Source organism: Canis lupus, chromosome 3 (genome assembly GCF_003254725.2).
Source record: "Canis lupus dingo isolate Sandy chromosome 3, ASM325472v2, whole genome shotgun sequence".
Classification (NCBI taxonomy): Eukaryota; Metazoa; Chordata; class Mammalia; order Carnivora; family Canidae; genus Canis; species Canis lupus.
In genome coordinates this window covers 26,928,430-26,955,679 of record NC_064245.1, presented here as the reverse complement: position 1 = coordinate 26,955,679, position 27,250 = coordinate 26,928,430, and the positions used below count along the sequence as shown (strand labels likewise).

Below are 27,250 nucleotides of genomic sequence, written 5' to 3'. Positions count from 1 at the left end.
AATATGTCCAGTGCGTATATTAAATTGACTAAACATTCAGAAGAAGGAGCACAAATCAGACTCTGGAGAGTGTATTGCTTAGTAAAAGTAGGAGGGAGGGAGATGTTACCAATACTGAAAATACACTAAAATTCTGATTAAAATACCAGATCTAGCCCCATGCAAGTCTCTTAGGAACACTCAAGCTGTTGAAAATAAAATGGAAAAAAGCGATTACCCGCTGGCACCAGCATCTAATTGTTTAATGAACATTACATGGCCCGGATCCTATTACTAATGTTTCTCTTCTTCAACATACATCCACTGATGAAGGAAAGTTCTTTTTTGGTTGCAAAGTGGCCTTCAGAAGTTGAATGCTCTGAGAGATGACAAACAGGCAACATCTTTTTCTTCTTGCTCACAAGTAAATTTCTGGCAGTTTTTGACAGGTCATAAACACACATGAAATGCTAAACTTAGTGAGTTGTTAGATGCTTTTCTTAAAGTTGAAAAACATTTTTAAAATAAATTTTCCTTATGTCTCCTTTTTTCCACATTCTCAACTCTGACATTCAAGTGCACTTCACGAGCTGATGTGTAATAGCATTTGAAAACCAAATTCAGAAAACCCTCATGAATCCAGACTCCACTCTTAGAGCATTTCTAAGGTTTTAGGCTAGGAGATGACAAGGAAGCTTACTTCCGCATTCGTAAGGACAGATGAATACAACAAATAAGATAATTAAGAATAATGTTTACAATTAAGAGACATTTTCGCGGTATCTTGAATATCCCAAGCAATGAATTTTTCTGAAGTTCTCCTTGTTTGGGTCTCTTTGTTAGAGCACTGACAATCATTAGACCCTTCTGAAAAAGGTCTCGTCCACTGGTGTCCCGGACATCATCCTTCCTTGGATTTCCAACCGGCTGTCAGGACACATCTTCTTAAATCCTTTCTGTTGGCTCTTCCTCACCCATCTATTTAAATGGTGGAGTTACTTAGGATTCTACCCATGGACCTCTTTTTTCTCACTCTCCATAAACTGAGTGGGTAATAATCCCCAAAATGTTTCTTAATTCTAGGGAGGTAATGCTCATATGTGTGTCTTCAGCCCTGACTTCTTCCTTGAGCTCCCTCATGGGCCTCCTGTCTCAGCAAATGACCTCACAAATCTAATGCTAGCCTATACCTTAAACCCACACACACCCTTCATTCTTCTCTCCCTCACCCATCACAATCCTAAATATCACCTTCAACATCCACTCTGTTTCTTCCCACAGTTGCCAACTTATCCCTGATGTCGGCAATCCATTCTAAAAATCGATTCTAGAACAATCTATTAACTGGGACTTCTGCTTCCAGTATATTCTCCCTACTGAGGCCACTGGGACCTTTCTAAAGTACAAATTTGAACATGTCATCCCTCGGTTAAAATCCTTTAACCCAACTCTATAGGCTGACAAGGGCTTTCATGGTGGAGACCACATTCATTCACCCATTCACCTCTCAGCATAATCTCCCCTCCCCATTCACAAAGATGAAATGTACTACGTTTGCATTTTCTGTTCCCTGTGCTTAAAATATTCTTTCCCCTCATCCCTATACTCTCCTCCATCTGTTAAACTCTCCTTTGGCCAAGACATCATTTCTGCTAAGAAGCGTTCTCTACCTTGCCAAGAGTGCATAAGGTACCTCTCCTATGTGCTGCTGTGTATTCTCTGGTAATTTCCATGTCACAGCACTTAACATGCTAAATTATGGTGGCAGGTTTACTCATCAGTTTTTTCCAATGAACTATCAATGCTTTCAGGGAGAGATGTGTCTTGTTCATTATATCCCCAAGGATCAGTTCATTCCAGACACTCAATAAATATTTCAAGAATGAATGAATGTAGTCCTGCCTTAAAGCTCTGTTTCTCAGTTTCCTGATTCTAAATTCTGAACAGGGGGGTAGCTTGGGCTAGTTTTTACCCCTGGTCCAATGAGCTGAGTAAAGGGTATGAGGGTAGGGATGGAATCTCTTTGAAAGGAGTGTAGGAGTAAAGGGAATGGATAGCATGCTTACTAGAATGATACAGTGTCCTTCATTGAAACAATAAAAGTACATTTTATTTTAAAAATCATTCTTCACTAATTCATAAGGCCTCCTCCCACTAGCCCATTATAAAGAAGTAAAACTGAACTTTCATTATAACACATAAAATAAGAATAATATAATCACTTCTTATTCAATATTAGCCAGTCACTCACTTATCCACCCGTTCACAAATATTACTAACCGCCTACTGAGGGCTAAGCTCTGTGTTGGTACCAGGTAGACGGTGAAAAATAAGTGCTTATTTTCACAGTGCTTACTTTTTAAAAAAAATATAGACACAAATGTATAATTATCAATTGTGAAATGTACTATAATAGAAAAGGGTGATTTGAGAAAGAATTATTGGTGGGATGTGATTCTAGTATGGAGGTCAAGGAAGGCTTCTCAGAAAAAAACAACATGTAATTTAAGACCTGGCTTCATGGGGAAGAATGACAGGGTGGCCAAGTGAGGCAGAGGGAGGGAGTAGAATTGGAGATCTCCAAGGAATTATTATGACAGTCTCTGCCAAAGTCTAGGGTGGAGGCACCTGTCACGGAAAGAAGTAGATGGATTCAGGATATTTTTGGAGGTGAAACTTATTGTACTTCTGATAAACTGGGTGTAGGGGTGAATCAGAGGGAGGCGCCAAGTATAACAGTTGGTGCAGAGGTTAAGCACATGGACTGTGAAGGCAGATCGTCTGAGTTTAAATCCCGATTCCACCATTACACCACCGTGTAACCTTGGGCAGATTACTTCACCTTTCTGTGCCTTGGTTTCCTTGTCTATAAAGTGGATGACAAGAACACTAGCTACCTGACAGTTTTGTTAAAAGGATTAAACAGGTTACTATATATAAACATTCCAGACAATGTCTGGCATATTAGTAGGTTTTCTTACTAACAAAAAAGAGGTAAATTTCCAGGTCTCTGACCTCAGTGGTGGAGTAATTTAGGTGACAATGAGTTAGGGAAAACTAGCAGAGGAAGAGATCTTGGCAGGGTGAAGATCAGAGTTCAGCTTTAGATAAAATCTTGAGATTGGTGCAGACCCTTTGGGCATCTGTTGGATAGAAATCTGATCTTAGGGGATCCCTGGGTGGCTCAGCGGTTTAGTACCTATCTTTGGCCCAGGGCGCGATCCTGGAGTCCCGGGATCAAGTCCCACGTCGGGCTCCCAGCATGGAGCCTGCTTCTCCCTCCTCCTGTGTCCCTGCCCTGCACCCCACCCCCCCATGTCTATCATAAATAAATAAATCTTAAAAAAAAAAAAGAGAAGAAGAAGAAGAAAGAAATCTGATCTCAGAAGAAAGTCCTGGACCAGAGATATCAATCTGTGAAACTTCAAAATATAGGCGGTATTTATAGACTGGGGAATGGAAAAGACAAACAAGGAAAAGTGTGTAAAGTGGGTGTGTAAAGTAAGTGAGTAAAGTGTAAAAACAGGGCCAAGGACTGAGCCACAAGAGTTCTCAAAGCCGAGTAGAAAAGAAACCAATAAATGATTTATGTTCAGTGCTGTTACACATGCGCTTTAGACTAGCGGAAATAGAAACATCTAGTGTAATCTGAATGTAATGAATACTGAAACAAAGGACTTCCCTTCCATTTCTATTTTAATGGAGCCTGAAGATCTAATTCTCTGCTTAGTCTTGTTCAATTGATTTTGTGCCTTCTTTTATTCCTCATTGGAGCTTTCTCATCCAAAGACTGAAAAGAAAGTATGGGGATGGGATAAATTTGGAAGATTTCTCTGGTTTTGGTTGCTGGATCTTCAGTGGTGAGGACAGAGAGCGGGGCACAGCTGAACTTGAACCAGATGATTCAATGTCTTAGAAGTTAAGAAGCTTAGGCGGGATAATGACGAGGAGCCAATAAAAGGTGTTAAGCAAAAATGATGTGTGATTATTTTGCATTTTAGAAAGATCACTCTTGAACAATATGGAGAATAGTTTGGTAGGGAGCAAACCCAGAAGCCCAGAGACTCATGGTGTATCTGCAGCAGTGACCCAGAACAGAGACGGCCATGGGGGGCAGAACCACTCAGACTGGAGTGATGATCACAGGGAGGAATAGAGAGGAGTAGGTGCTTGGCTACCAAGAGCAGGCAAGAGAGAAAATGACACCCAGGCTTCTGGGATGTTTTCAAACACATCTGTGCCTTTAAAACATTACATTTTTCCTAATATGTACTTATACTTCACAAAGCATTCTCGGTGCTTTCTATAGCAATAACCCTTAATTTTCGACTATATTTTCCTCCTGTCCCCTGATGAATACACACAGTCATTAAGTAGCTCACATGGAAAATAAAGATGCAGATTTACTTCATCTGGGCTCAGTTCTCTGGGCTCCAGGCCTAGGTAGAAGAAACAAATTCTATTACCTAAACCACAGAAGCTGAAAGCCTCCAAAGAAAATACTCCAGTGACTGACTTGGTTATCCATATTATCTGGCTTAACTAATACTTTATGTATTAAGACGCTAGACTTTATTTACAAAAGAAAATAATGTAACTCATCATTGTGAGAAAGAGCCCATGTTTCAAATAGCAATATTTTTGTAATCACAAGTCCTTTGACAAACTCTGTAAACCCCATTTGGATCTCTGTTAATGGGGAAGATTTCTTAATGACCTAGCTCAACACTGCCGGCTACATGCTGACTTGATTTGCAGCTATACATAAATATACATAAATAAATAGGTGGCTGCCTCCTTGATGGAATGCACGGACCCAGGGGAAAGCGTTTTTACCTCTAGAGATCTTTCCCAGCCTTGTCACACTTTTTACAATGATCCTATTCATCATTTGCTTCTTCTCACTCTTCCCAGTACTTTTCCTCCTAGTCTCTCTTGATCCTACTCCCATTCACCACTTCACCCAAACTGCTCAAGATCACCCATGCCCCCATTTTGCTAAATTCAATGGTCAGGTCTTCTCAGTCCCCATTTTCTATGACCCATCAGCCATATTCACTGCAATGACTCCCTCTTCCTTTACACACACACATTTTTCATTTGGCTTCAAGGATGCCACATTCTTTGGATTTTCTTCTTGTTGCTTCCTTGCTGTTTCTCTCCATGATCTCATAGTGTTCAGAATGTTCCTGGGTTCTGTTCTTAGTCCTTTTCTCTAACTTAAACCTATGATGATTTCATTCAGTTATAAGGTTTTAAATAACATCTCTATCGTCTTTATGATGCTTCAATTTGTAGCTTCTGAACTCCAGACTTGTGCTTACTCAAAGTCTCCATTGGGTGTTTAATAGACATCACAAACTCGACATATCAAAAACAGAACTCCTAAACTCCCCTCAAAAGCTGTTCTACTCATAGCCTTCCCCACTCAGTTGATGGCAACTCAATCCATCCAGCGTTCATGCCAAATATCTTAAAGTTGCCCTTGACTTCTCTCTTCCTCTTACAACCCACGTCTAATCAGCCAAGGAACTTTGTTGGTAGGACCCACAGATTAAATCCAGACTCCAATCTCTTCTTACTATTTCCATTGTTACCATCCTAATCCATCTGAGCCACTACAACCTCTTGGCTAGGTTACTATAACATACTCCCAACTTGTCTTCCTGCTTACACACTTGTCCATCCTCAGGACCATAGCTCAAATAATCCTTTTGAAAAATAATCAGTGACATCACTTCTTTACTCAAAATCTTGAAATGGCTCAGAGTAAAAGCCAAAAGCTTGCAAATGCCTACAAGCTCTTACATGGTCTGCTCCCACCCCATAGTTCCCTGACCTCAGCTCTTTTTATTTTCCCGTTGTTTACTCTGCTCCAGAGACCCTGGCCTCTTTGCTGTTTCTCAGACACGCTAGATAAGCCCTACCTTAGGACTGTTGCTCTACCTGTACCTTACATCTAAAATGCTTTCTGTCAGATATCTGGAAGGCGAACCCAACACTTCTTTCAAGTCTTTATTCAGATGTCATCTTCACAATGAAGCCTACCCTGACATATTTAATACCATCATGTGCCCCCAAGCCCAACACTCCTAGCCTCTTTTTCTTGCTTTACTTTTTTTCATTTTCCATAGCACGTGTCACTCTCTATTATATTATGCAATCTGCTTATTCATTGAGCTCCTTGTTAATTGTCTCCTCTGCTAGAATGTAGGTAACACAAGGGCAGTGTTGCATTCACTGGTATATCATCAGTACCAAGAAGAGTGTCTGGAACAAAGGAGGCACTCAGTAAATACTTGTTGACTAAAAAAATGAATATGTCCTGGACATCTTTCCTTTCCAGCTCACACCTTCAACATATACTTTGCGCTGTGTTCCGGTCTTGTCCTCAGGATGTAGATGAATACATTGAAGGTTTATTAAGGTTTGTCTTCCCTGGAATATTTTGGTTCTTTCTCCTCATCTCCATGGGATCCTCACTGTGACCCAATTCCTCAAGTCCTTGTAACTGAAAAAATGAGAAGTAGCAGCTCCATTAAAAAAAAAAAAAGGGTGGGGGGAGATTCCTAAATTAAGCCAATACCACCAATAAATCTGTTTTGGTTTATTGACACCTAGAAGAAATATAAATAGTTCCTAGATTTTTACAAAAAGAGAGAAGGATAAGGAATAACAGGAGATCCAAGCAAAGGGCTGAGCTGAGAGCTATATGTTAATAGAGTACTGGGAGAGAGATGCAGAGGGGCATGGCCGATAGGAACAGACTACCTCATGGGGTAGCCACTGTGAGACACACATCTTATTTTTGCCCAAGCTAGACTCCTGTGCTAACTCACCAAAGGTTTTGTGGTACCTCCATCATGCTGCTGGCAACTAGGATAGCCTGGAGAAAACTGCCAAGAATTCTCAGAAATACCCACTGAATAAGAAATGCCTGGGGTAGGAATCTCGATACTGACCTTTCCTACCAAAGCTTTTTTGGAGATTCCAGGCCACTTCCACAGTGCTCTCCAATACTGGTAACACTAACAATCATTGGGATCAACCAATTAGGCTGAGTTTTTGTTTAAGTACTGAGCTTTTGTGCATAATTAATCCTCAAAAACTCTTTTTCTCATGCAAGCACTGAATTGCTTAATCTTGGTCAAAAAGAAATCAACACATTCATGTTTTCATTTTCTTGGGGTACCCAGTAGTGGAATTACTGGATCACATGGTAATTCTATTTTTTAAAATTTTTTGAGGAACTTCCATATTTTTTTCCATAATTTTTTGAGAAATGCTAGTGGCTATACCAATTAGCATTTCCAAAGGAAACAAAGGCACTGGGAACCCTGGGTGGTGGCGCAGCGGTTTAGCGCCTGCCTTTGGCCCAGGGCACGATCCTGGAGAACCGGGATCGAATCCCACGTCGGGCTCCCGGTGCATGGAGCCTGCTTCTCCCTCTGCCTGTTTCTCTGCCTCTCTCTCTCTCTCTCTCTGTGTGACTATTATAAATAAATAAAAAAAATAAAAAAATAAAAAGAAAAGAAACAAAGGCACTAATTTGAAGATACATGCTCCCCTATGTTTATTGCAGCAGTATTTACAATAGTCAAATTATGGAAACAACCCAAGTGCCCATCCAAAAATGAATAAAGAATATATATATATATATATATATATATATATATATATATATACACAAAATATTACTCAGCCATTGAAAAAAAATGAGATCTTGCCTTTTGCAACATGGATAGACCTAGAGGGTATAATGCTAAGTGAACTAAGTCAGACAGAGAAAGACAAATACCATGTGATTTCACTCATGTGGAATTTAGGAAACAAAACAAATGAATAAACAAAGAAAAAGAGAGACAAACCAAAAAACAGACTCATAAATTCAGAGAACAGCGGGTGATTGCCAGAGGGGTGGTGGGTGGGGGATGGGTGACACAGATAAAGGCGATGAAGAGTACACTTACGGTGATGCACACCGAGTATCTGAGTATGGGGTAACAGAATAGGAAGGGAGGGAAGGTGGGTGGGTGTAAGGAAGGAGTCAACACAGAAAATACCAAATCATAGTTTAGGGCACATAATAGGCATTCAATAGCCATTGGTTCCTGCTGCCTACCTCTCTTGTTCTCCTCCAGTACCACCTCCCAACCTCCTTTGAGATGACTATTTTCTATGTTTGTCTCTCTCACAGCGTATCTGTATTTCCTCTTATTTGGCCCCACATGTCAGATTGGCTTGCATTACTACAGCCTGAATCATTTGATTTCCTGTCTATGTTCCTAACCTTTCCAGCTCCTTTTGTATCATTTCTCTGTCATTCCTGCTGTTTACAATACCTCTCAATTTAAAGCCATCTGCAAATCTCATTAGCAAACCACTGACTCCTTCTCCCCCCACAGTCACAGGACATGTTGAATAAAACAGGACCTAACACCAATCTCTTCCTTCCATTTGAGGCACCACCACTCTGAGTTACTTTTACTTATAACCAGTCTAAAATATGATTACATTATTACTGCATTTACTCCTAGTCTAGGAGAATCTAGTATGTGAAAATTAGGATTAATCCTTTTTAAAATTCACTATTCACTGTATATAAAATTATTAATTCCTTTAGTCATCTTTCCTAGCCTACTTAAAATCTCTTTTTGCTTACAAGAAAAAAAAAATCAGTCAACTTTTCAAGGCTACTTATGGCCTCGGATATAGGTATTTAGTGTCCTTTAGCCATGTCAGTCTACAAGGAATTGATTCTTAGTAGAGATTTAAGAATAAAATTTAAATTCTTCCATTTTAATAGTAAGCTTCTGAGGAACCCACCAGTTTTCTCACTGCTGATTCACTGGATCTTGGCTTCAACTTCTCTCACTCCTTTTCCTGATATACTCAAAATGTTTTCAAATTCTATTCTTCCTTCCTCAAAAACTTTCTGAGCTCCTTCTATGCTCCAAGCACTGTGCTAAGATACAATAAAGAAAAGAGTCTCCATCCTCCAGGAGCTCTTAATCCAGGAAAGAACATGAAAGGAAATAATACTGTTGAGCAACTGCCATATTCTGGATGTGCAACGTGTTATCCCATTTAGACCACATGGAAACCCCATCTTACAGCTAAGAAAACAGGGCTTCTGAGAAGTTAAATAATTTGCCTTTTATGCAGAGGATGAATAGACTACTTCCAGGAGAAGTACAAATGGACTATGGACACATGGGGAAATGCTCAACCTTACTAGTTACAAAGGAATACATACTAAGTAAATAAACAGGCTATTTTTTTTTTTTTACCTCTCACGTGGTGAAAGCTGAGAGAATCATGCAGTAATGCAGGCTCCCCTACACAGGGCTGCATAGATGAAGCTTGCAGTCTTCCTGAGAAACAATTTGATAATATATAACAAGGACTACCAAAGAGGAATTTACCTTAATGTCCATTGCTATGGAATGAGACAAACAGTGCTACATCCATACAATGAAATTGCACATAGCCTTTAAAAATCATGTGGAATATGTAATGTACAAGATTTCCTGAATATTAAATGAGAAAGCATATTACAGAATAGTCCATACTATGGGATTCCAAGATATTCAGGATTGTATATATGTGTGTATAGAAAACAGAAGACTGGAAAAACAGATATCAATATGTTAACAGAGGCTATTCCTAAGAGGTGGGGGCTTTTTTGGGTAGCTTTAAATTTCAATAGTTTTTGAAAAAATCAAACACATAAAACTGTTCATACATAGACTCAGATCCAGTTATTCCCCTGCATTGCAGTGCAGACTCAGAATCGAAAAACTTGCTCAACATCACCAAGTGGTGTACTGTGTTAAGCTGGGCTTTTGTTTTATTTATTTATTTTTAATTTTTTTATTGGAGTTCGAATTTGTAAGCTGGGCTTTCTAAAGCTAACATCCATTGTCTTCCTACATTCCATTCAGCTTCATCCCCAGAGCTCCTGGGATATCATATGTAGAGTCCCTTTCTCTTGGGTTCTTTTCCCTCCTAATTTCTACATCTACTATATCCCTTCACACCTTTTTCTAAACCTATTGACTAAACCTATTGACCTGTTTCAGCAGTAGTCACCCTGTGAATTGGCTGTTACAGGGAATACAAACACTGTACAATCATGGTCACTAAATGAAAAGTTTTCTCCTGGAGAAAACTGGGCCACATAATGGGAACAGAGGGTCTTCAGATAAGTCAGTTAGCGTCGTGCATTTAACATAAATCTGGTCTTAATTGTGATTTTTAGACAATGCCATACTTGCTTCTATACCAAAAGATTTCATTTTTTTCAAAACGTGAATTCTTAAAAGAACCACCCTTCCCAAAGTAGGATCTGAGGAACCCATCCTTCATTGTATTTATAAATGTTAAATTCTTCCTACTGTTTTCACTTGCTTACTCAAAAAATAAGATAAATAGAATAGCCTCTGTCTCACTTGGAAAAATACAACTTTTGGAGGCTCAAGTTGGCTGCGTTTGAAATTAGAAATGTCTTTGATGATGCGCAGCTGTCTCCATGTCTTCATCACAGATGTCTCATGCATTCCAGGAGGCTGACTAATGTACCTGGAGAAATGAAGCCTGGTTTCTCATTCTTTCTCCCAAAGCTCTTGTTGGACCAAGAAGGGACTAATTTTTCCCTGCTCTACACCTAGGAACTTAATTACAATTTGCTTTTGCTTTAAGACAAATCCTCCTATTCCTCCGCAGCACTTTCCTTCTTGTTGGCATATATGCTCATCTCAATCATATTTTGCCACACTCAGTGATCTTCCTGGTTCCCCTTTATCTCAGTGTTTCTCCCGTGGAGATTCACTTAGGACATGATCCCAATATGGCAAAACATAAACGTTTCCTACCAGTAGCTGCTATTCGTGGCAAAGGAAAAAGAGAGCAGGGTTTATGTCATAGCCTATCATCCACTGAAGAGCATCATGCCGAATGGTCATCCAGGAGTTTTTGAGCACCTGAAACCACCCCAGACCAAAGTCAAACCTCTGAGCTGAGCAATTAGGAAGCAAAATTTCTGGAGTTCTTTGCTGTGTGGTTCTCAGCTTTATAACTCCAAATAGTTGTCTTTCCTCAGAAGAATTCCATTAGTCCACAGTAGCGACTCTTCTTTCCTGCTCTCTTACAGAAAGCAGGTGATTGTTACTAACCACCACAATCTACCCAGGAACCTTTCACCTAGAACCTAAAGTTCATATGCAGTTAAGATGTGTGTTTTTTGGGGATAGAAGTATCAACAGTGATGTGGCCAGCTTGTCATGTGAGAGAAACACATACCTGATAGCTCTATGTGGAAGATCAATGCATTTTACTAGATGTAAGTTAGACTCAGTTAAAAAAAAAATTGATTCTACTAACAAAGACACTTACTCCCTCAAGGAAGCTGTCCTTACTTGACTAAAGTTCTAAAAGGATTCTCTATGCCCATATATCCTACCCCATTTTTAAAAGGGGGGGAGCAGCAAAAAAAACATTAATATCTTCCCCCTCAAACACATCCCAGCCCCTCACTAAAACTGCATTTTTCAGTGTGTGTCTTCCATTCAATGTTAAATGGAACATCACTGGACTGTCTAGGTGGGCAAGAGGGAAAATTTAAAAGAAACTTATTGGGCCAAAGGGATGATGAGTTAACTGTAGCCCTGAAACACTGTGTGAGCTGTCTGAGTCACTGGCATACCAGAGGCTGAGGGAGCAGGCCTCTAACCTGCCTCAGCATGCGGTAAAAAGAGCACAGGTGATCTTAACACATCATAGAAAGAATAAACATTTTATAAAGAACAGCCTCCTATTGAGTTCAGGCCCAGCACTGAAGAACCATTTTCACCGCTCAAAAATTCTTCCCAATGAAAATATTTATCTCAAGGAATAAATAACATCAAATTAGAAATTAATAAACATTCAGGCAATTTGAGATTTTATTGTGAAAATAGCTATTTTGATATTATATCCAGTTTCTCACTTATCAGAATAAATTCTTTACAACATTGATCATCATTATCACTTCTGGGTATTTATATATAGTCTCTGAGTAAAATATATTCACACTAGGCATGATTAGAATATTTAAATTACGACCAACATTGCTTAAAGATGTTTACTTTACAATAAAACTATAGTATTTGTACACTGGTACAGATATTTAAAATATTTACCAAAGATAGGTTTGGTAGAACAAAACCAATACGTGTACACATAGATTTTTGAATCTTCTTTTCTGTCAATCTTCTAGAAAGCTACAGTTACATTACAAACACCTCAAATTTCCATTTCAAGATGAATAGAAAAATGGAAACATGTTATTTCTTATTATACAAAATAAAACATCGAGTCAGAAGAGGAATAAAGCTCATCTTTATGCATTTAACATAAAAGCCTGGGTATAGCCTTCCTTCTCCAAGAAACACACACAGGATTGCAAGAGAAGTAGCCAACAGCCCAAAGAACAAGTGACCAGCACAACTGTCTCTATGGTGCATGACTTGCCGAGGACTGATGCAAACTCTAGTCATTTTTCTTGATTTCCAAGAATCTGGGATACATAGAGTAAATGATTAAAAGGCATTTCTCTGAATTTGCACAAGGAAAACTAAAGAATCAGAATAAAGATCCAACTGCTTTTCTTATGGCTAAATATTATACAACTCAAAAACCAAAGGCAAGCTTTCTATCAAATATATATCCAAAGTGCAAAGTTCCAAATACACAACCGTACACAATGTAGAGAAGAAACAAAGAGCACCCTTATGCCTGAATAGTGATCCGGTTTTATACTTTGAAATGAAATCAAATATACTTAATCCTCTGAAATTTGGAGGGCTAGTGATGTTTAAATTTTCTAGGATATAGTAACCACTAGAATTTAGTGAAAACTGTACACCCTCATCCTAGAAAATGTACACACGAACATAAAATCCTTGTTTAGAACATGTCTTCAGTACTAGAATAGAACTTGAAAATATTAAATTTCTTTTGCTTTGTCACTAAAGCAACTGTAAACTTTCTACAGCACTGTGTATATATACACAAATATGTATGTATATTTATATATGTATAAAATAAGCAGCTTGTATGTGACTCTAATGCTATTGATTTCATCACCTTTTTGGCACTTTTAAAGCACAGCCAAAAATGATTTGGAAAATTATTCTAGAATTCCAAGTTGGTTCCCTCTGCCTCGTAGATGCCTAAGGACTGCTTAGTTCTCTGGAGCCACCAGGTCATATTCCTGTAGAGCTGTTCCAAGCCAACTGGGATTCTAGGGAAATGGGACTGCCTGGCCAGGGGCCTCGCAGGGGCCTAAATAACCAATTTGTTTTAACCCACAGCCACCTCTCTCTCAACTGCACAGTCCAAGGGAACCCTAACCTATCTTCTCATTTTTTAGCACCACTCATTAGAGGGGCACCTAACAACAGGAAACCTTTGCAATTAGCACAAACAAGCAAAAACATTCCACGGCAGCATTTCCCTAAGTATATGTCTCAGAATACAAATCCCAGAAGATACCTACTTTAAAAAAACAAAATAAACGAAAAATACAACAAAAACAAAACAAAAAAACCATATACAATAAATCAGGGAAATAGTGTATACAATACAGTCCCTTCTCAGAGACTGAAACCACACAAAGGTTCAGAAAAGCCTAGAGTAACTTAACGTTGTCTAACCAAGCATTCCCCAAGCTTATTTGGCCACAGAACCCTCTATTCACATAAAAATATAAGCTGCCAAAACACACCTTCTTCTCCAAGGAACTAAAAGATGGTTTTAAAAAAAATCTGACAGTATAATTTCAAATTAATAATAATCAGGATACAAAAAGACTTGTTCTCCTGTAATTTTTTTTAAGGAATCTACTTTGTTTTGCTAGAATATGCTTCTATCACAACACTCCCCTCTCTACAAATGTCCAGCTCAAAGTTACTCTTCCTTATATCATTATTCAAGAATGTTAACTCTCATCAGTAACCACTGGCCTCTCATCTGGAACAAATAATTTCTGTATGCTTTTTGATTCTGAGAATACCTCTCCACCTCAATCACAGTGGTTTTAACTTGAGGGCTGGTAACCTGGGCTCCTAGCCAATATAACCTCCCAACAGGATTTTGGGCTCTTCCTAGCAAACACTAACTACATCCCAACAGGGGCTAAAATATTTTGCAAGCCCTTAAAAAAGCCCAAAACCTCATCTTTACTCTCTGCGAAAATGTGCATTCTGAAGATCTAATGACACTTCTGTTAAACCTTTGAGGGTAACAGGATTATAAACCTTTAGTTTATGTAATTAACAACAAATTTCTTAATAATCTATTTAAAAACTACAAAAACATTGAAAAGCAAATGTAAATTCCACAAAGCTGAACAGAAAGAAAGGCAAGAGATAATTCTTAATGCCAACAACATATACAAAAGACCATAACCAAACTTACAGGGCAGCCCCGGTGGCACAGCGGTTTAGCGCCGCCTGCAGCCTAGGGTGTGATCCTGGAGACCCAGGATGGAGTCCCACATCGGGCTTCCTATATGGAGCCTGCTTCTCCCTCTGCCTGTGTCTCTGCCCCTCCTTCTCTGTCTCTATGAATAAATAAAATCTTAAAAAAAAAAAATCTTAAAAAAAATAACCCAAATTATACTTAGTGGCTCTGCTCAGGATTTCAATTATATAAATAACCAAACCAAGACAAAGTCAATTACTAAATCCCTATGAGCTTAGAACAAAAAACATACACATGCTGCACTTTCTTCTTTAACACATAATCCTAGTGTACATCTCGTCACATTGTGTAATTAGAGCACAGTGAAGTGAAGAACTACCACCACATGAAGACACAGAAGAATTTTTTTCAACATATTTTATCCTAAAAAGTAAACCCAGGTACCATAGGAAGAAGATTCTATTACAAATACAAAATCATATAATATTTTACCAGAAAAGGTTTTAGGTTGTTGTTTTTTTTCTGATAAGGCAACACAGATCTTTAGATAATCATTCGTTACAAACCTGAGGTGTTTCTTTCTTTAAACTTAAGAGGGAAATAAATTATATTTAATTTATATTATGTTTTTGTCTGGAACTGAATACTAATTACTATGTTTGCATTATTAAACATACAGTTTAAAACCGTTTTATTTTGAAATAATTATAGACTCACAAGAAGTTGCAAAAATAGTACACAGACTATGTATCCATCCCTCAGCTTCTTGTCTTTAAGTATTTATGATTTGATTTTAAAGGGTTAACATTTTTGATAGTTTATAGAAAACTCAAAAAATCTAATAGGTCTGGTGAATGTATATTCTTGGAAGAGGCCCCACGAAAACATACCGCTGACTTCAAATATCACTTTTATCACATGAAAGCACCTTAAAAAATTGCTTTTCTGAGATTCTATCACTGTTACCAATTTCTGTCTCTTTTGATGTCTAGTTTTTTTCCATTTTTGTAGACTTCTGAAAGTTGTACCTTAGCTGTGATTGAAATAAGCTTCCTTATTCCTTCATGTTAATATATCTAGCAATGTTAAATGAATAGGAATTACAAATGGGAATCCAGATGCTTTGGATTATAAAAATCTTGAATTCTCTAGTGCCCTCCCCCCCCAAATAATACAAACATACCTAAGTTGAAAATCTCAGTGCTGACCTTTGCAGGGGGAAAAAAAAATACTGTGAAGGGATGACTATCCTCAGTGCTCTTTAGTGTCTTCAGTGTTTAAAAAAAAGAGGCCAGCCTTATGGATAAGTGATGGTAGTCTGTTGATGGAGGATCTTTACCTTATGGGAATTATCTGACTGATTTTCTAATCCTATACTACCAACAAATATAAACACAAATATAGTCCCTTTGGTCATATTCAACCATCACATCCTAAAGAAAGTAGCTCCCAGTATTTTTGTTTAACACTGTGGACCATTTATCTCAGCAAACTCACACTTATCCAAAGCATATCCTCATAGACTGATCACAAGCTCTCTGCCCAATCTGGAAAGTTGTTCCTTTCTAAAAGCTTCCTATACTACCTATATGTATGGCTGATCCCTGGAGTGGTTTATGCTCAGTTATAGCTTCCTGGTATCTCGTTGGCTTATCCCAAAAAGGCTAGAGGCAATTCAAAGCAGGAATGACCAAAAGAAAATAAATCATAGTTACAGTTGTCTTTTCTACTAAAAAATGACAAATACTTGTTATTCTAAAATGCTATCTTTTGATTAAACTTTCAACACGTGAAACATTACAGTATGCTTATTGGCTGAATGCTGTGTCATAAGAACACAATCTTCACATTCTTATAGAACTTTAAACACATTTTTCTTAGCATGGATATTAGTAGTTTCATTGACAGAAAACTTTACATGAGCCAGTATTTGTGTCCATGGAGAAACTTGGGAGTTAAACTTACTGTTTGATTTTAGAATCTGTTAGGGTTGGTATAGTTCTTTCTCCCTATTTTTAATTTTTCCCAAACTAATTTTAATTGTCCTGTTTTATGACTGTGACAATTTTAAGCCACTTCAAGTGCTTCCTGGAAGGCTTACTATAAATCATAATTGAAAATGACCAACCCTAACTAAAGCATAAACAGATGCCTGATTAATGTGTTAACCACCCTTCTCCAATATGTATCAATCTAGAGAACGATAAAGTCCTATGGTCATGATTTTCAATATGGAATATTCACAGGGATTTTGGATTGCTGGAATCTAGTAGAAAATTAATACAAAACATACAAACCTGTTGCAGAAGTAATGTGAAACTCATTAGCTACTTTCCCTAAATGCATCCAAACAGATGAACAAGATTTTGAAGACTACCTTGTTTCTCATTTAATAAAGACTTTCAAGAAGAAATATTTACAATGACTTAAAGACTCCTGTATACACAGCTACCTAAATACAGAACAAATTGGGAGGATTTAGGTTAAACACAGCTGAGCTCCACTTAGCTCAAATTAGGTGAGTCTCTTGACTACAAAGCTGTTTTCTTAACATGGGGGTTTCTGCACGACGTGGTAAGATTTGCTGAGCACCATAGTAATCTTTTGAGACACTAATCAAAAACATGATTCTATATTTAAAAAACCCCAGAAGTGGTTTCAGGACAACAGAAGCACCCCAGCCACTAAAATAAGTGAAATTCTGTTATAAGCAAAATCACCTGCATAGCAAATCCTTTAACAGTTCAGCAACGAATAGAGAGAAAATATTCTTTAAAAACTACTGCTATTTCTGAGTATTCCATTAGATCCTTCAACTGTAGTTAAACTATATGGAAAAAGATAAGTTGCCATAAAAGCTTCTGACTACATGACAGGCTCCTCAGGAAAGAACCCTGGTCTGAACACTGGTCCAAGCATGGTCAACTCAGACCAAGCACACAGTAGGTAATTCCATTATCTAACCAAGAAGTGACTGACAACTGGGCAAACTTCAGTAAGACTTCACAGCCTGGCGTAATAATGATGACCAACACACTCAATTCTCCTGAAATTAATCCAAGAAAGAGAGGACTAGAGTTAAAAATGGACTATAAATATATAGGTCTAAAGCTGCCATTGGTCCAATAAACTAAAGAGTCCCTGCTAACCTTATAACGAACACATGTGCAAATACAAATGGTACACAGAAGTGCATATAGTCAGATGAATATTATATGTGACCACCTTTGAAATATATATATCTCTCTCAGATATATATATACACACACACACCATAGGATAGTACCATACATATATATATACATGGTACTAATCACCCAAAAGATTACACTTCCGAGAGCATAATTAAAAAGCACATTCCCCATTGCTTTTTAAATACAGGCTTTTCTACTGAAGTAAATAGAATATGAGAATATTACATTTTTCCTAACATCTAAAATAGGCATCAAATTTCTAAACAGAAGAAAAAAGCCTCAAACAGCCACATATTAGACATTCAAACTGTTCTATGAAAACTAAATAAATTAATTGGAATAAATAGGAGTGCACATTCAGAACAGAATTGTAGCTTTTGGTCAGCAGCGTGAACTAAAGGCAAAAATCTGCCAAGATTAAGGCAGGGTTTTTGTTTTTTTTAAATGTACAGTACAGTGTGTTTTCTTTTTTCCCCAAGTTCATTTAGTATTCACTTTGATGTTATCTAAAGTGCATTGCCAAGCTAAAATACAAGCTTCCTAATTAAGAGAAACTAGATGTCATAGAAAGTTTCTTTTTAGAGCCTTCCGTATACCTACTAGTGGTATTTTCTTTTTGCTCTCACACATGTAGTGTAAGACATTACAGCAACAATCATAGGACTTTGGACACAAAGCATGATGACTGTCACGGTGATAGTCGTTGTAAGGAATTACTTTCTTCTTCTGCTGGAGTCAATTTAAGTGTCGGCAGTTTCCGAGGAGGAAGCTGAGGGCTTTGGCGAAGATTGTCATCCATCTGTGGAAAGTACAAAAGGTAATCTGACTGATGGCTGTGGCACCACTTATGTGGACTGTGGTCTCCCCATCCAAACTATAGCCTAGAAGAGTACAGAACCATAGGGTTCCAGGACTGCTTGAGAACCTTTTCCTTACAATCTCTCAGGAACTCAAGATGTGGTACCTCAAATACCAGCTAACTCAGTATATGTATAAAAGCAATACTGCTCACCTTTGATGCCATCATAAATTATAACAACTCCATAAAATGAATATTCTATTGAACCCAACCATGTCATAACTTAAGAGGTCTTCCAATAATAAGTGAAAAAGCAATACTTCTGACACACTGAGCTTCCCAGTTTACAAATTATGTTCATATCTAATATCTCCCTTGATCTTCCCAACACAACTGTGAAGAAAAAAATGGAAGATATCATTCCCTATTTTACATATTAGCAAAACGAAGCTCAGAAAGGTTAAGAAATTTGCATTAGGTTGCAAAGCTAGTATCATGAATTGAAATTAGAGCCCAAGTCGTCTTATTCCAATACTATTGTTTTTTCAACTATACCTCAGTGTCTCAGTGAAAAAGACCTGTACTCCCCTCAAAAAACCCAGCTCTTTCAGGTTGCAAGTATTTAGACCATGGGAAGCCAGGAGAAGAGATACACTGAAGGATAAATTGTTTAGACCCAATCCAGAGATACTACAACAACCGCATCAGTTCTAAGTCTGCTCTAGAGAAACAAAGTACTATGGAGCATATTGAGAAAATGTCCAAGAGTTTCAGACTTGCCCTTAGCAGGACATCAGCATCCCTGGAAACACTAGGAGTGGGATTATTTAGAACTGAGTCAGACCTTAGAAAGCTACCTTTAAGCAGGGGCCCCAAAATAGAGTGAAAGTTCAAGGCCTAGTGTTGAGCTCATTATCAGCTCAACTTCAGAAGACTGGAAAGCAGCTTCCACCAAGGATCCCAAACCTGACAGCAGACAGCATCTGATTACCCACTTGATAAGCAGGCTTTTCTAGTGTTATGAGCATGTGCAGAGCAAAACTCTCCCGTATCTTCTCCAGATGCTCTTATAAAGCACAGAAGAAGTGTCTCAGCAGAGGTACATGGAACTTATAGGAAAGCAAAGGGAATAAAAAATTAACTTAATTTTCCAATGGAAAAAGGTATTCCCAGTGAACTACTTGAATAGTGTTGTCATGTTTTTTTCTTGCAAGAACTAAGTTCCTCCAACATTACTCCTTTTTTAAGCTCTAGATCTTTTGTCCAAATGGTTAACTATAGTAGCCAATAGGACTTGTTGCTCTAACGTCTTATAGCTAACACTGAACCATACTGAAGAGCAGATATGAAACAGGGGTGAGAAGGAGTACCTGACAGAGTTAGGAAACTTTCATATGTTGATGATGATATGAGAATGAAGTGTACAAAGTGGTGACAGGGCCTCTTAGGTTCCCTTTCTGCACCAGTAGGTATTTCCTGGCTCCCTTTACATGTCTGTCATGAATTTGCCACATGTAGAAAATGAAAATTCTATTGCATGGCCTTCATCTAGCAGTTAGGTGTCTAACACAATATGTATTATCTTCTACTACACACATTTAATACTCAATATAGGGGATCCCTAGGTGGCTCAGAGGTTTAGCACCCGCCTTCGGCCCAGGGCGTGATCCTGGAGACCCGGGATCGAGTCCCCACTTCGGGCTCCCTGCATGGAGCCTTCTGCTCCCTCTGTCTGTGTCTCTGCCTCTCTCTCTCTCTCTCTCTCTGTGTGTGTGTGTGTGTGTGTGTGTGTGTGTGTGTGATGAATAAATAAAATCTAAAAAACAAAACCAAAAACAAAAAAACACAATATATTTCCTCTCGTGGGACTGACTAAGTTGGGCTAAAAAGACACACTTGGTGCTCAGCCAGCCCACATCAACTTTAGTACTGGTCTTTTACAGTTTTATGCTCAGCCGTACTCACTTCTCACGTTCTAACAACACATGAAATACTATAACAAGAAAGAGAATGGCCATTCCAGAGAGTGGCAGAGGTTTCCTGGCTAGTAGTGCTACTAGTACTGGATACAGAATCTCATGTATTTCATTCATTTGCAGCTAACTGCAAAGCCCACGCTGGAATCCAATTTCCAGGGTTCAAATTCCCTCTCTGCTGCTAGCCAGCTGAATGACCTTGGGGAGGTGACATACACTACTCTCGAAGCTTTAGTATCCTCATCTGTAAAATAGGGCTGATAGAGTAGCTGCAGTATGTAGACCTGCTGTGAGGATTCAACGAGACAAATCATAAAGCTCATACAACACACTGCTGGTTACTCAGACCTCAGAAACTGCGAGCTAGTGTTATTAGGCCACTTTGACTCATTGGTTAGTGAAAAAATGAAGTATCATTCACTGGTATAAGAAAAAAAAAAACAAGTTTATCAGACACTTGGGGGGAAAATGTGTAACTCTCTTGTATTTTTCCAATTAGACTCACTTTTGAAATTTCCATTACTGGCCGTCTCCCCTACCCACTTCTTCAGTATCTCTCTCTCTTACCAAATGAACAACCCTAAAGTGGCAAAATATCCACAATGATGAAAAACTGTAGGCAACATTTAGAGAAGGAACGAAAGGAGGAAAAAAATAAAAGTTTACGTAGAAGAAAGAAAAAGACATTACAAGTGCCATTAATAAGAAAGGACAAAAAAAAAAAAAAGAAAGAAAGGACAAGCACAGGTGCTTACGATCTCAAGAAACATTAACCTTCAGAGACAGAGAGACAGAAACAGAAAAGCAAAGAGTGTTTTTTTGTTTTTTTTTTTAGGCCAGGCTCCTGGGTCTCTTAATTTGAAAAATACTAATTATGTGGTAAAAGTAAACCCAATACCATTATCAAAGCAATCAGGCCTTGCCTGATCCCAGCCTGGGTGCCTCAGTTGGTTAAGCATCTGCTTTTGGCTCGGGTCATGATCCCGGAGTCCCTATATGGAGCCACGCATCAGGCTCCCTGATCAGCGGGGAGTCTGCTTCTCCCTCTCCCTCTGCCATTCCCACTGCTTCTCTCTCTCTCTCTCAAAATTAATAAATAAAATCTTTTAAAAAAGAGAAAGTAATCAGGCCACTACTGGCTTCAAAACACTATACTATGTACAACTGCAGTAAATGTATATTTGAGCAGATTTATGAAAAAATAAACTCTTAAACTAAGAGGGTAAAAAAAAAACTAAGAGGGTAAAGTTAAAGTTATGATATTAATTTTAGAAAGGAAAATACTAAACTACTAGAAAAAAATGATTGAAATAAACTTGACCTTTTCAATCAAGTTGGATTCCTTATTTACAAGTTGTGTGAGTTTCTGCAGATTTGCGTCTACCATTTCTTGTCCAGCAGGAGAGATGCCTAAGAAGCCAGGACAGAAATCAGAGAGACAGAAAATTTTGAAAGTCTTTAAAGCTATTCAGACTGAAAGAACCCTCCCAAGTAGGCCGCCCTCCAAAAACAAATAAAATTAGGCAAAGAGAAAAACCATTCTGGGTTCAAAGGCAAAGTTAAGAGGGATAGTAATGCTCCAAAACCAAACCCTAAACAAAAGGATTAAATTTGTCTATTCAGTAGAAGTAGAAGCCAAGTGTTATGCAGCTAGCCAAAGTAATTAGTAAAAGAGCACAGCAGTTCTCATTTCCTTCTCGAATCTGAGTTGTATCTTTTCCCCACCCATACCAAATAGGCCTTTAGTCATAACTGATTGGGATAGCTTTCTAAGGCAGCGACTCCCAAACAACTATCAACCAGGCACCCACAGTATTTGGAGGGACTCAAAAAATACAGATTCCTGGGCTCTGTCCCTATGAGATTCTATTTCAGTAAATCTGGCATAGGACCCAGGAGTCCATATTTGTCCTCTAGCTATGTTTGCTAATCACTACTCCAGAGTAACAAGGTTGGAAGTTCGTTTCATGACTCTCAAATTGCTAACCCCTACCTCTGTATAAAACACATCACCCACAATGAAAAATAAACTGTCCCTAAGCCAGTTATCCTTGTGACTGTTTTTCTTAAAAGGACAATTTCTGCCAATTCTCCCAATACAAATTTTGTATCCCAATCACTTAAGCACAAGGCCCCACACTCCCAAGGAATCACATCCTAAGTGACAGGTACCCTCTATTTACAATACCTCCAGTCTGATGCAATCAGTTTTCAAGTAGTGGAATCGTGAGAGTGTACCTCACCCAAATCAGTCTGCTGCTGATTTCTGTTCACACAGGAAAATGCTAGAAGCAACATTTAAAATAACTGCCCATTTGCATTAGGATAAATGCTACCTTTCAACAGGTACTCAATAAATACCTGTGGTTAACTTTAGAAGAAAATGATCCACTTCAAAGGGGCAAAATTTAAAGAACAAGAGGCAAGAAATGTATAAAAGCTTGAAGAACAGACAAAAGGTAAGTATCTATTTCTCTGTTTAACATGGAACTAACACACGGGAATAAAATGGAAAAACGCAACTTTTTCAAGTGCTATAATTCAACATTTAAAGACAATATACAAGCTTCTTCAATAAGTCATGAATTATGCTTATACATCCTGAGGAGAATATGCAGATATTCTATGCAAACACAGATTAGCTGAAGAGAAGCCACCTTACCTCCAACACTAAGCCTAAAATAACTGTTTAGGATGTCGTCACAAAAACGGCACAGGTTGGACAGCTGTTTCAAATGTTCTTGTAACTGAACTTTAGGAAAGCGTACTTTATAAAGAGGTGCAAGGAAACCAAACACATAGGCATCCAAGGTAGATGGCCTAAAAATAAATTAAGGATTTTCTTAAAACACAAAGAAAATATTAACTTAAAAATATTTTTTCTCATACATTTGGCAATTCTGGACTATATAATACAGCCTTTTAAAAGATTTACTACACGTTTTAGCTTATGAAAATGATGTAATGAGGGCTTTATTGATTAGTTTTTAAGATACCCTAACCATTTCTTTTATTTGAAGAAACGTTATAAATTAAAGATTCATTTTTACTCACAATTGTTGCACAGAGGTAGGAAACAGGGTGGGAATAGCCTTAAGATATTTTAAATTCACATATGTAGCATATTGAGTCACTACCTGATTAGCATGCACAGAAAAAGTTTACTATAGTAATCTATTAAATCTTTTAAGTAAAAAACTCATAAAGGGGGGTGGGGGGCAAGAGGACTTACTTTAAATAACTGCTCATGGATTATATGCATACAAAACATCAAAATGGTTTTTAAGGGCATGCACTCACGAATCTCCAAAGAAAAACTGAGATGTTCCCAATCTGTTTGATAGAAGATTTAGGCACTCCTTGGCATCTCTGTATATCTAATAAGGATGAAATGACAACTCAAAAGTAGGAAGGATACTCTAGAACTCCTGTTAGGCAGGCATCTAGGTATGTTCATCTCTGTTGTCTCTCTTGTCCCTCCTCCGGAGGCCCCTTGCTTTGAAAGTAATCCCAACCATACCTGAGCTTCCACTTCTCGGAGGTGGTAGAGGGGAGGCTCTCCTCTGGTCAGGATAATTCTATTCAGTGCTCCCTTAGACATCCTTCCAGGCAGGATCAAACTCAAGGGAAAAGGAATTCGTGAAGCAAACCATGGCTTTGTCACAGTAAAGTAATTGTCACTCTCAACCCAGAATGTGTGAAGCTGCAAAGCAAACAAAACAACTACAAACCAAGAAACAAACCCACCACCACTATAAGCATGTTCTTTTATTTCAAGAAGTCATCCAGTGTGAAAGTTTTTTCTAAAGTGGCTTCATACAACCTTCCCAATTAGAATGACTCAAGAACAAAACAAGATTTTAAACACATGGATTTGTTGATTGCTATATCCCAGGCACCCATACAAGGCCTGGCACATATGCACTCAATAATTACTTGCTGAATGAATGAATGATAGTTATACACGGGAACAAACAACTCCATCTTCCACAAATAATTTTTATTTCCAAAATGCATTCATTGTTTCATGTCTTAGTTGAATGACTAATAGAATCCAGTTTCACAGTAACATAAACGAATCAAGGTTAATACATAAATGCAATTTCCGCTCTTGAACCTTTTTCATTACGTTGCTTCTAAATAGAACTAGGTGTATTTTTAGTAGGTCACTACAATACCAATACTCACCACTGCAGGAAGAAGCTTCTCTTCGAGGAGAGCAATGTAAGCCAGTGTATCTGCCCCCTGCTTTGCTGAGAGTTCATAATCAGCATTATATTTCTATTAAAAAATATAAAACCAAAAAACAAGATTCTTATTCTTCCTCAAAAACGGAAAAATGACATTAAAAGGCAGAACAATAAATACAAACTCAGTGACAAATGCTGCTTAATGCAAATACAGTTCTTAGCACAACTTCACACACAAAGGTCAGTAAGTATTACGCTTTGGTTAACTGCTATAATTCAGTGATTATGACCTAGTTTAGTTTATTGCATGGCATAAAGTACAAAATTAATAAACACAAGCTATTATTTTTAACAATAAGCAAGAAGTTCTAGTTGTTTGCATTTCTTCCCATGGAAAAAGAAAGAAAAAAAAAACCTTCCAATTTAGAAAAATTCTAAAATTTGCTGACATAGGATTTATTTTTTTAAGAAAGTATTAACAAAACCCATAACTTTGGTATTTATAAAAGTCTTTACATGTTTAAATATTATGGATACATCATACAAATCTTTACATGCTCATGCAACTTAAATACATTACTTAATGAAATATCTGATTGCAACTCTCCCTTTGAGAGTTCTTTAAAAATAAAATAGCTGCTAGTTGGTGGAACTCAGATGGCATATGTAGCAGAAGGTGCACAGCAGCTTTGTGAGTAAATTGACAATCACATCAATGAGTGAATAGTGAAGATGGCTTCATTGAATCTGCATGTCTCGATTTCAATAAAATCCAAAAAAGTACATGAAAATATAAATTGAGTATACCTCATTATAGGACTTTCAAATCATAATATAACTCATGATTCAGAGCAATAATTCTCAAGTCTATTTTTATATGAAACCCGAGGTATCTCCAATTATCTACTGAGTTGGTAAAAAAAAAGAATTAAAGAAAAAAAAAACCCCAAACTTTAGAATTTTTTTTTTTAAAGTAACATGCAAGGAACATGTTAAAAAGGAACCACCCACCTGTTTCCTTAAAAAGTTTAATATTTTTGCAGGCTGAGAAACAATGTTGTCTTCAGTCGTCAAAATTGGTACATCCCCTATAAATCAAGAAGTTTACATACAAGGAAATGTTTCTATTTCCTCCGAAGAGATTCTGATCCCCTAGAAAACTGTATCAGTTGCACACTTGGAGGGGGGAAGAATGAGCAAGCTCATCCTAGTTTTTTTTGCAATTTCACAGAGCAGCTCTGGAGAACACTGGCATTTCTCATAATTCCCATTGATCGGGCCTGTAAAGTATTACCCCGAATGGGCAAACCATAAGCAACACACAGCCAGGGCCGTGGTAAGAAGAAATGAAAAGCCCAAGGTACTGCACTGCACGGCCACGTGCCTCCTGGCTCCAAGGGCGGGGGCGGGGGTCATTTAACAGAGCCCAAGGTGTATGAAACGTTCACACTGTACCTCTCGAACCTCTCCAGGTGTTATCTACGACACTGACTTTCAAGGGTGCGCCAGAAAATTTGGCGTAAGCCTGAAACAAAGTTTGCAATAGAACATTTAGACTGAGCGCGCGGTGCCAACGTGCAGAGCAGCTTTATTTTACAGCCCGGCGGCCCCACGGCCGAGAGGCCGGACCCGCGGGCTGGGTCCCTCCACAGGTCCTGCCGAGGACGCGCGCCCGCCACGCAGCCTTCGGGCACCTGGCCCCCCAAAGGTCTGGGGGTGCAGAGCGCGCGCGCACCGCCCCGAGAGCTGTGCATGGCCGAGGAGACTCGGGGCCAAGCGGGGAAGCTCGGGCTCTCCCGCCGGGCGTCGGCGGGCTCACAGGCCAGGCTGGGGCTCCACGGGAAGGAGCCCGCAGAGCGCGGCGAGAGGTGCCCCGGCCGGGCTCGGCCCTGCAGCGCCGCAGGGGACCGCCGCCCGGCCGGCCTCGCGCCTCGGGCCCCGCCCCTCTTTCCTGCGCCCTGGCCCGCCGGGAGGCCTCACCATCACCACCAGGGACTCGCTGTGCACCGATGGGAGCCCCCAGCCACCTCCCCAGCAACTGAGCTCCAAGGGGGCCGCCATCTTGCCGGGGCCGACCTTTGCACCACCGGAAGCACTTAGCGGTTCAATTTCCGGCACGTTGAACCACGGGGCGGGGCGAGGGCGGGGCGAGCACCTTTGCGCAGTGGAGGGGCCGAGGTTAGGGCCCCGCTTGGGACCGGCTGGGACCCGTGCTTACGAGCCCCCGCCCTTGAGCTGGACCCGCCGGGCAGTCCTCACGTGTTTTAGTGGATGCCCGACGTGCCCCAGAGCCTCCGAGCATCACTGCCTGGGGCCTGATTTGCAAAATCCCGTTTGCAAATTTGCAAAACCCGTTTGCAGAATACCCCAGATCGTCGTGTTTAAAATCATGACAAAGGGGATCCCTGGGTGGCGCAGCGGTTTGGCGCCTGCCTTTGGCCCAGGGCGAATCCCACATCGGGCTCCCGGTGCATGGAGCCTGCTTCTCCCTCTGCCTGTGTCTCTGCCTCTCTCTCTCTCTCTCTCTCTCTGTGACTATCATAAATAAATAAAAATTAAAAAAAAAATCATGACAAAGGGAGAGATGAGTTGTCTTACAAGGACCCAGAATTGCCTGGATGTTCTGGGGCCACTGTCTCGAAATTCTTA

At 39.1% G+C, this 27,250-nt stretch overlaps 1 protein-coding gene across 4 annotated transcripts; it reads right to left on the bottom strand.

Moving 5' to 3' along the window:
* Positions 1-221: 221 nt before the first annotated feature.
* MTX3 (metaxin 3) lies at positions 222-26,710 on the bottom strand. Of its 4 annotated transcripts, XR_003132065.2 has the most exons (11): positions 26,582-26,710; positions 26,057-26,126; positions 25,613-25,689; positions 24,600-24,692; positions 23,932-24,114; positions 23,712-23,788; positions 23,074-23,231; positions 21,733-21,821; positions 18,237-18,435; positions 5,071-6,490; positions 222-957 (listed from the first exon to the last, which is right to left on the bottom strand). XR_003132065.2 is itself a non-coding variant. In XM_025437291.3 (9 exons), exons 1-9 carry the CDS (start codon positions 26,660-26,662, stop codon positions 18,325-18,327), a joined length of 939 nt encoding a protein of 312 aa, XP_025293076.1. In that variant the 5' UTR covers positions 26,663-26,710; the 3' UTR covers positions 11,900-18,324. The 4 variants fall into 4 exon arrangements, 3 of the variants coding, with proteins under 3 accessions (XP_025293076.1, XP_025293078.1, XP_048964294.1); XM_025437291.3 differs by lacking the exons at positions 222-957; positions 5,071-6,490 and having other exon boundaries at positions 11,900-18,435; XM_049108337.1 differs by lacking the exons at positions 222-957; positions 5,071-6,490; positions 18,237-18,435 and adding an exon at positions 22,600-22,696.
* Positions 26,711-27,250: the final 540 nt, after the last annotated feature.

Coding starts and splice junctions, on each gene's coding strand:
- MTX3 (XM_025437291.3), bottom strand. CDS start 26,662: ATGGCGGCCCCCTTGGAGCTCAGTTGCTGGGGAGGTGGCTGGGGGCTC. Junction 24,115..24,599: donor AGAAGCTTCTTCCTGCAGTG/GTGAGTATTGGT, acceptor TTTGCTTTGCAG/CTTCACACATTCTGGGTTGA. Junction 21,822..23,073: donor TTTTAGGCTTAGTGTTGGAG/GTAAGGTGGCTT, acceptor CTGGCTTCTTAG/GCATCTCTCCTGCTGGACAA.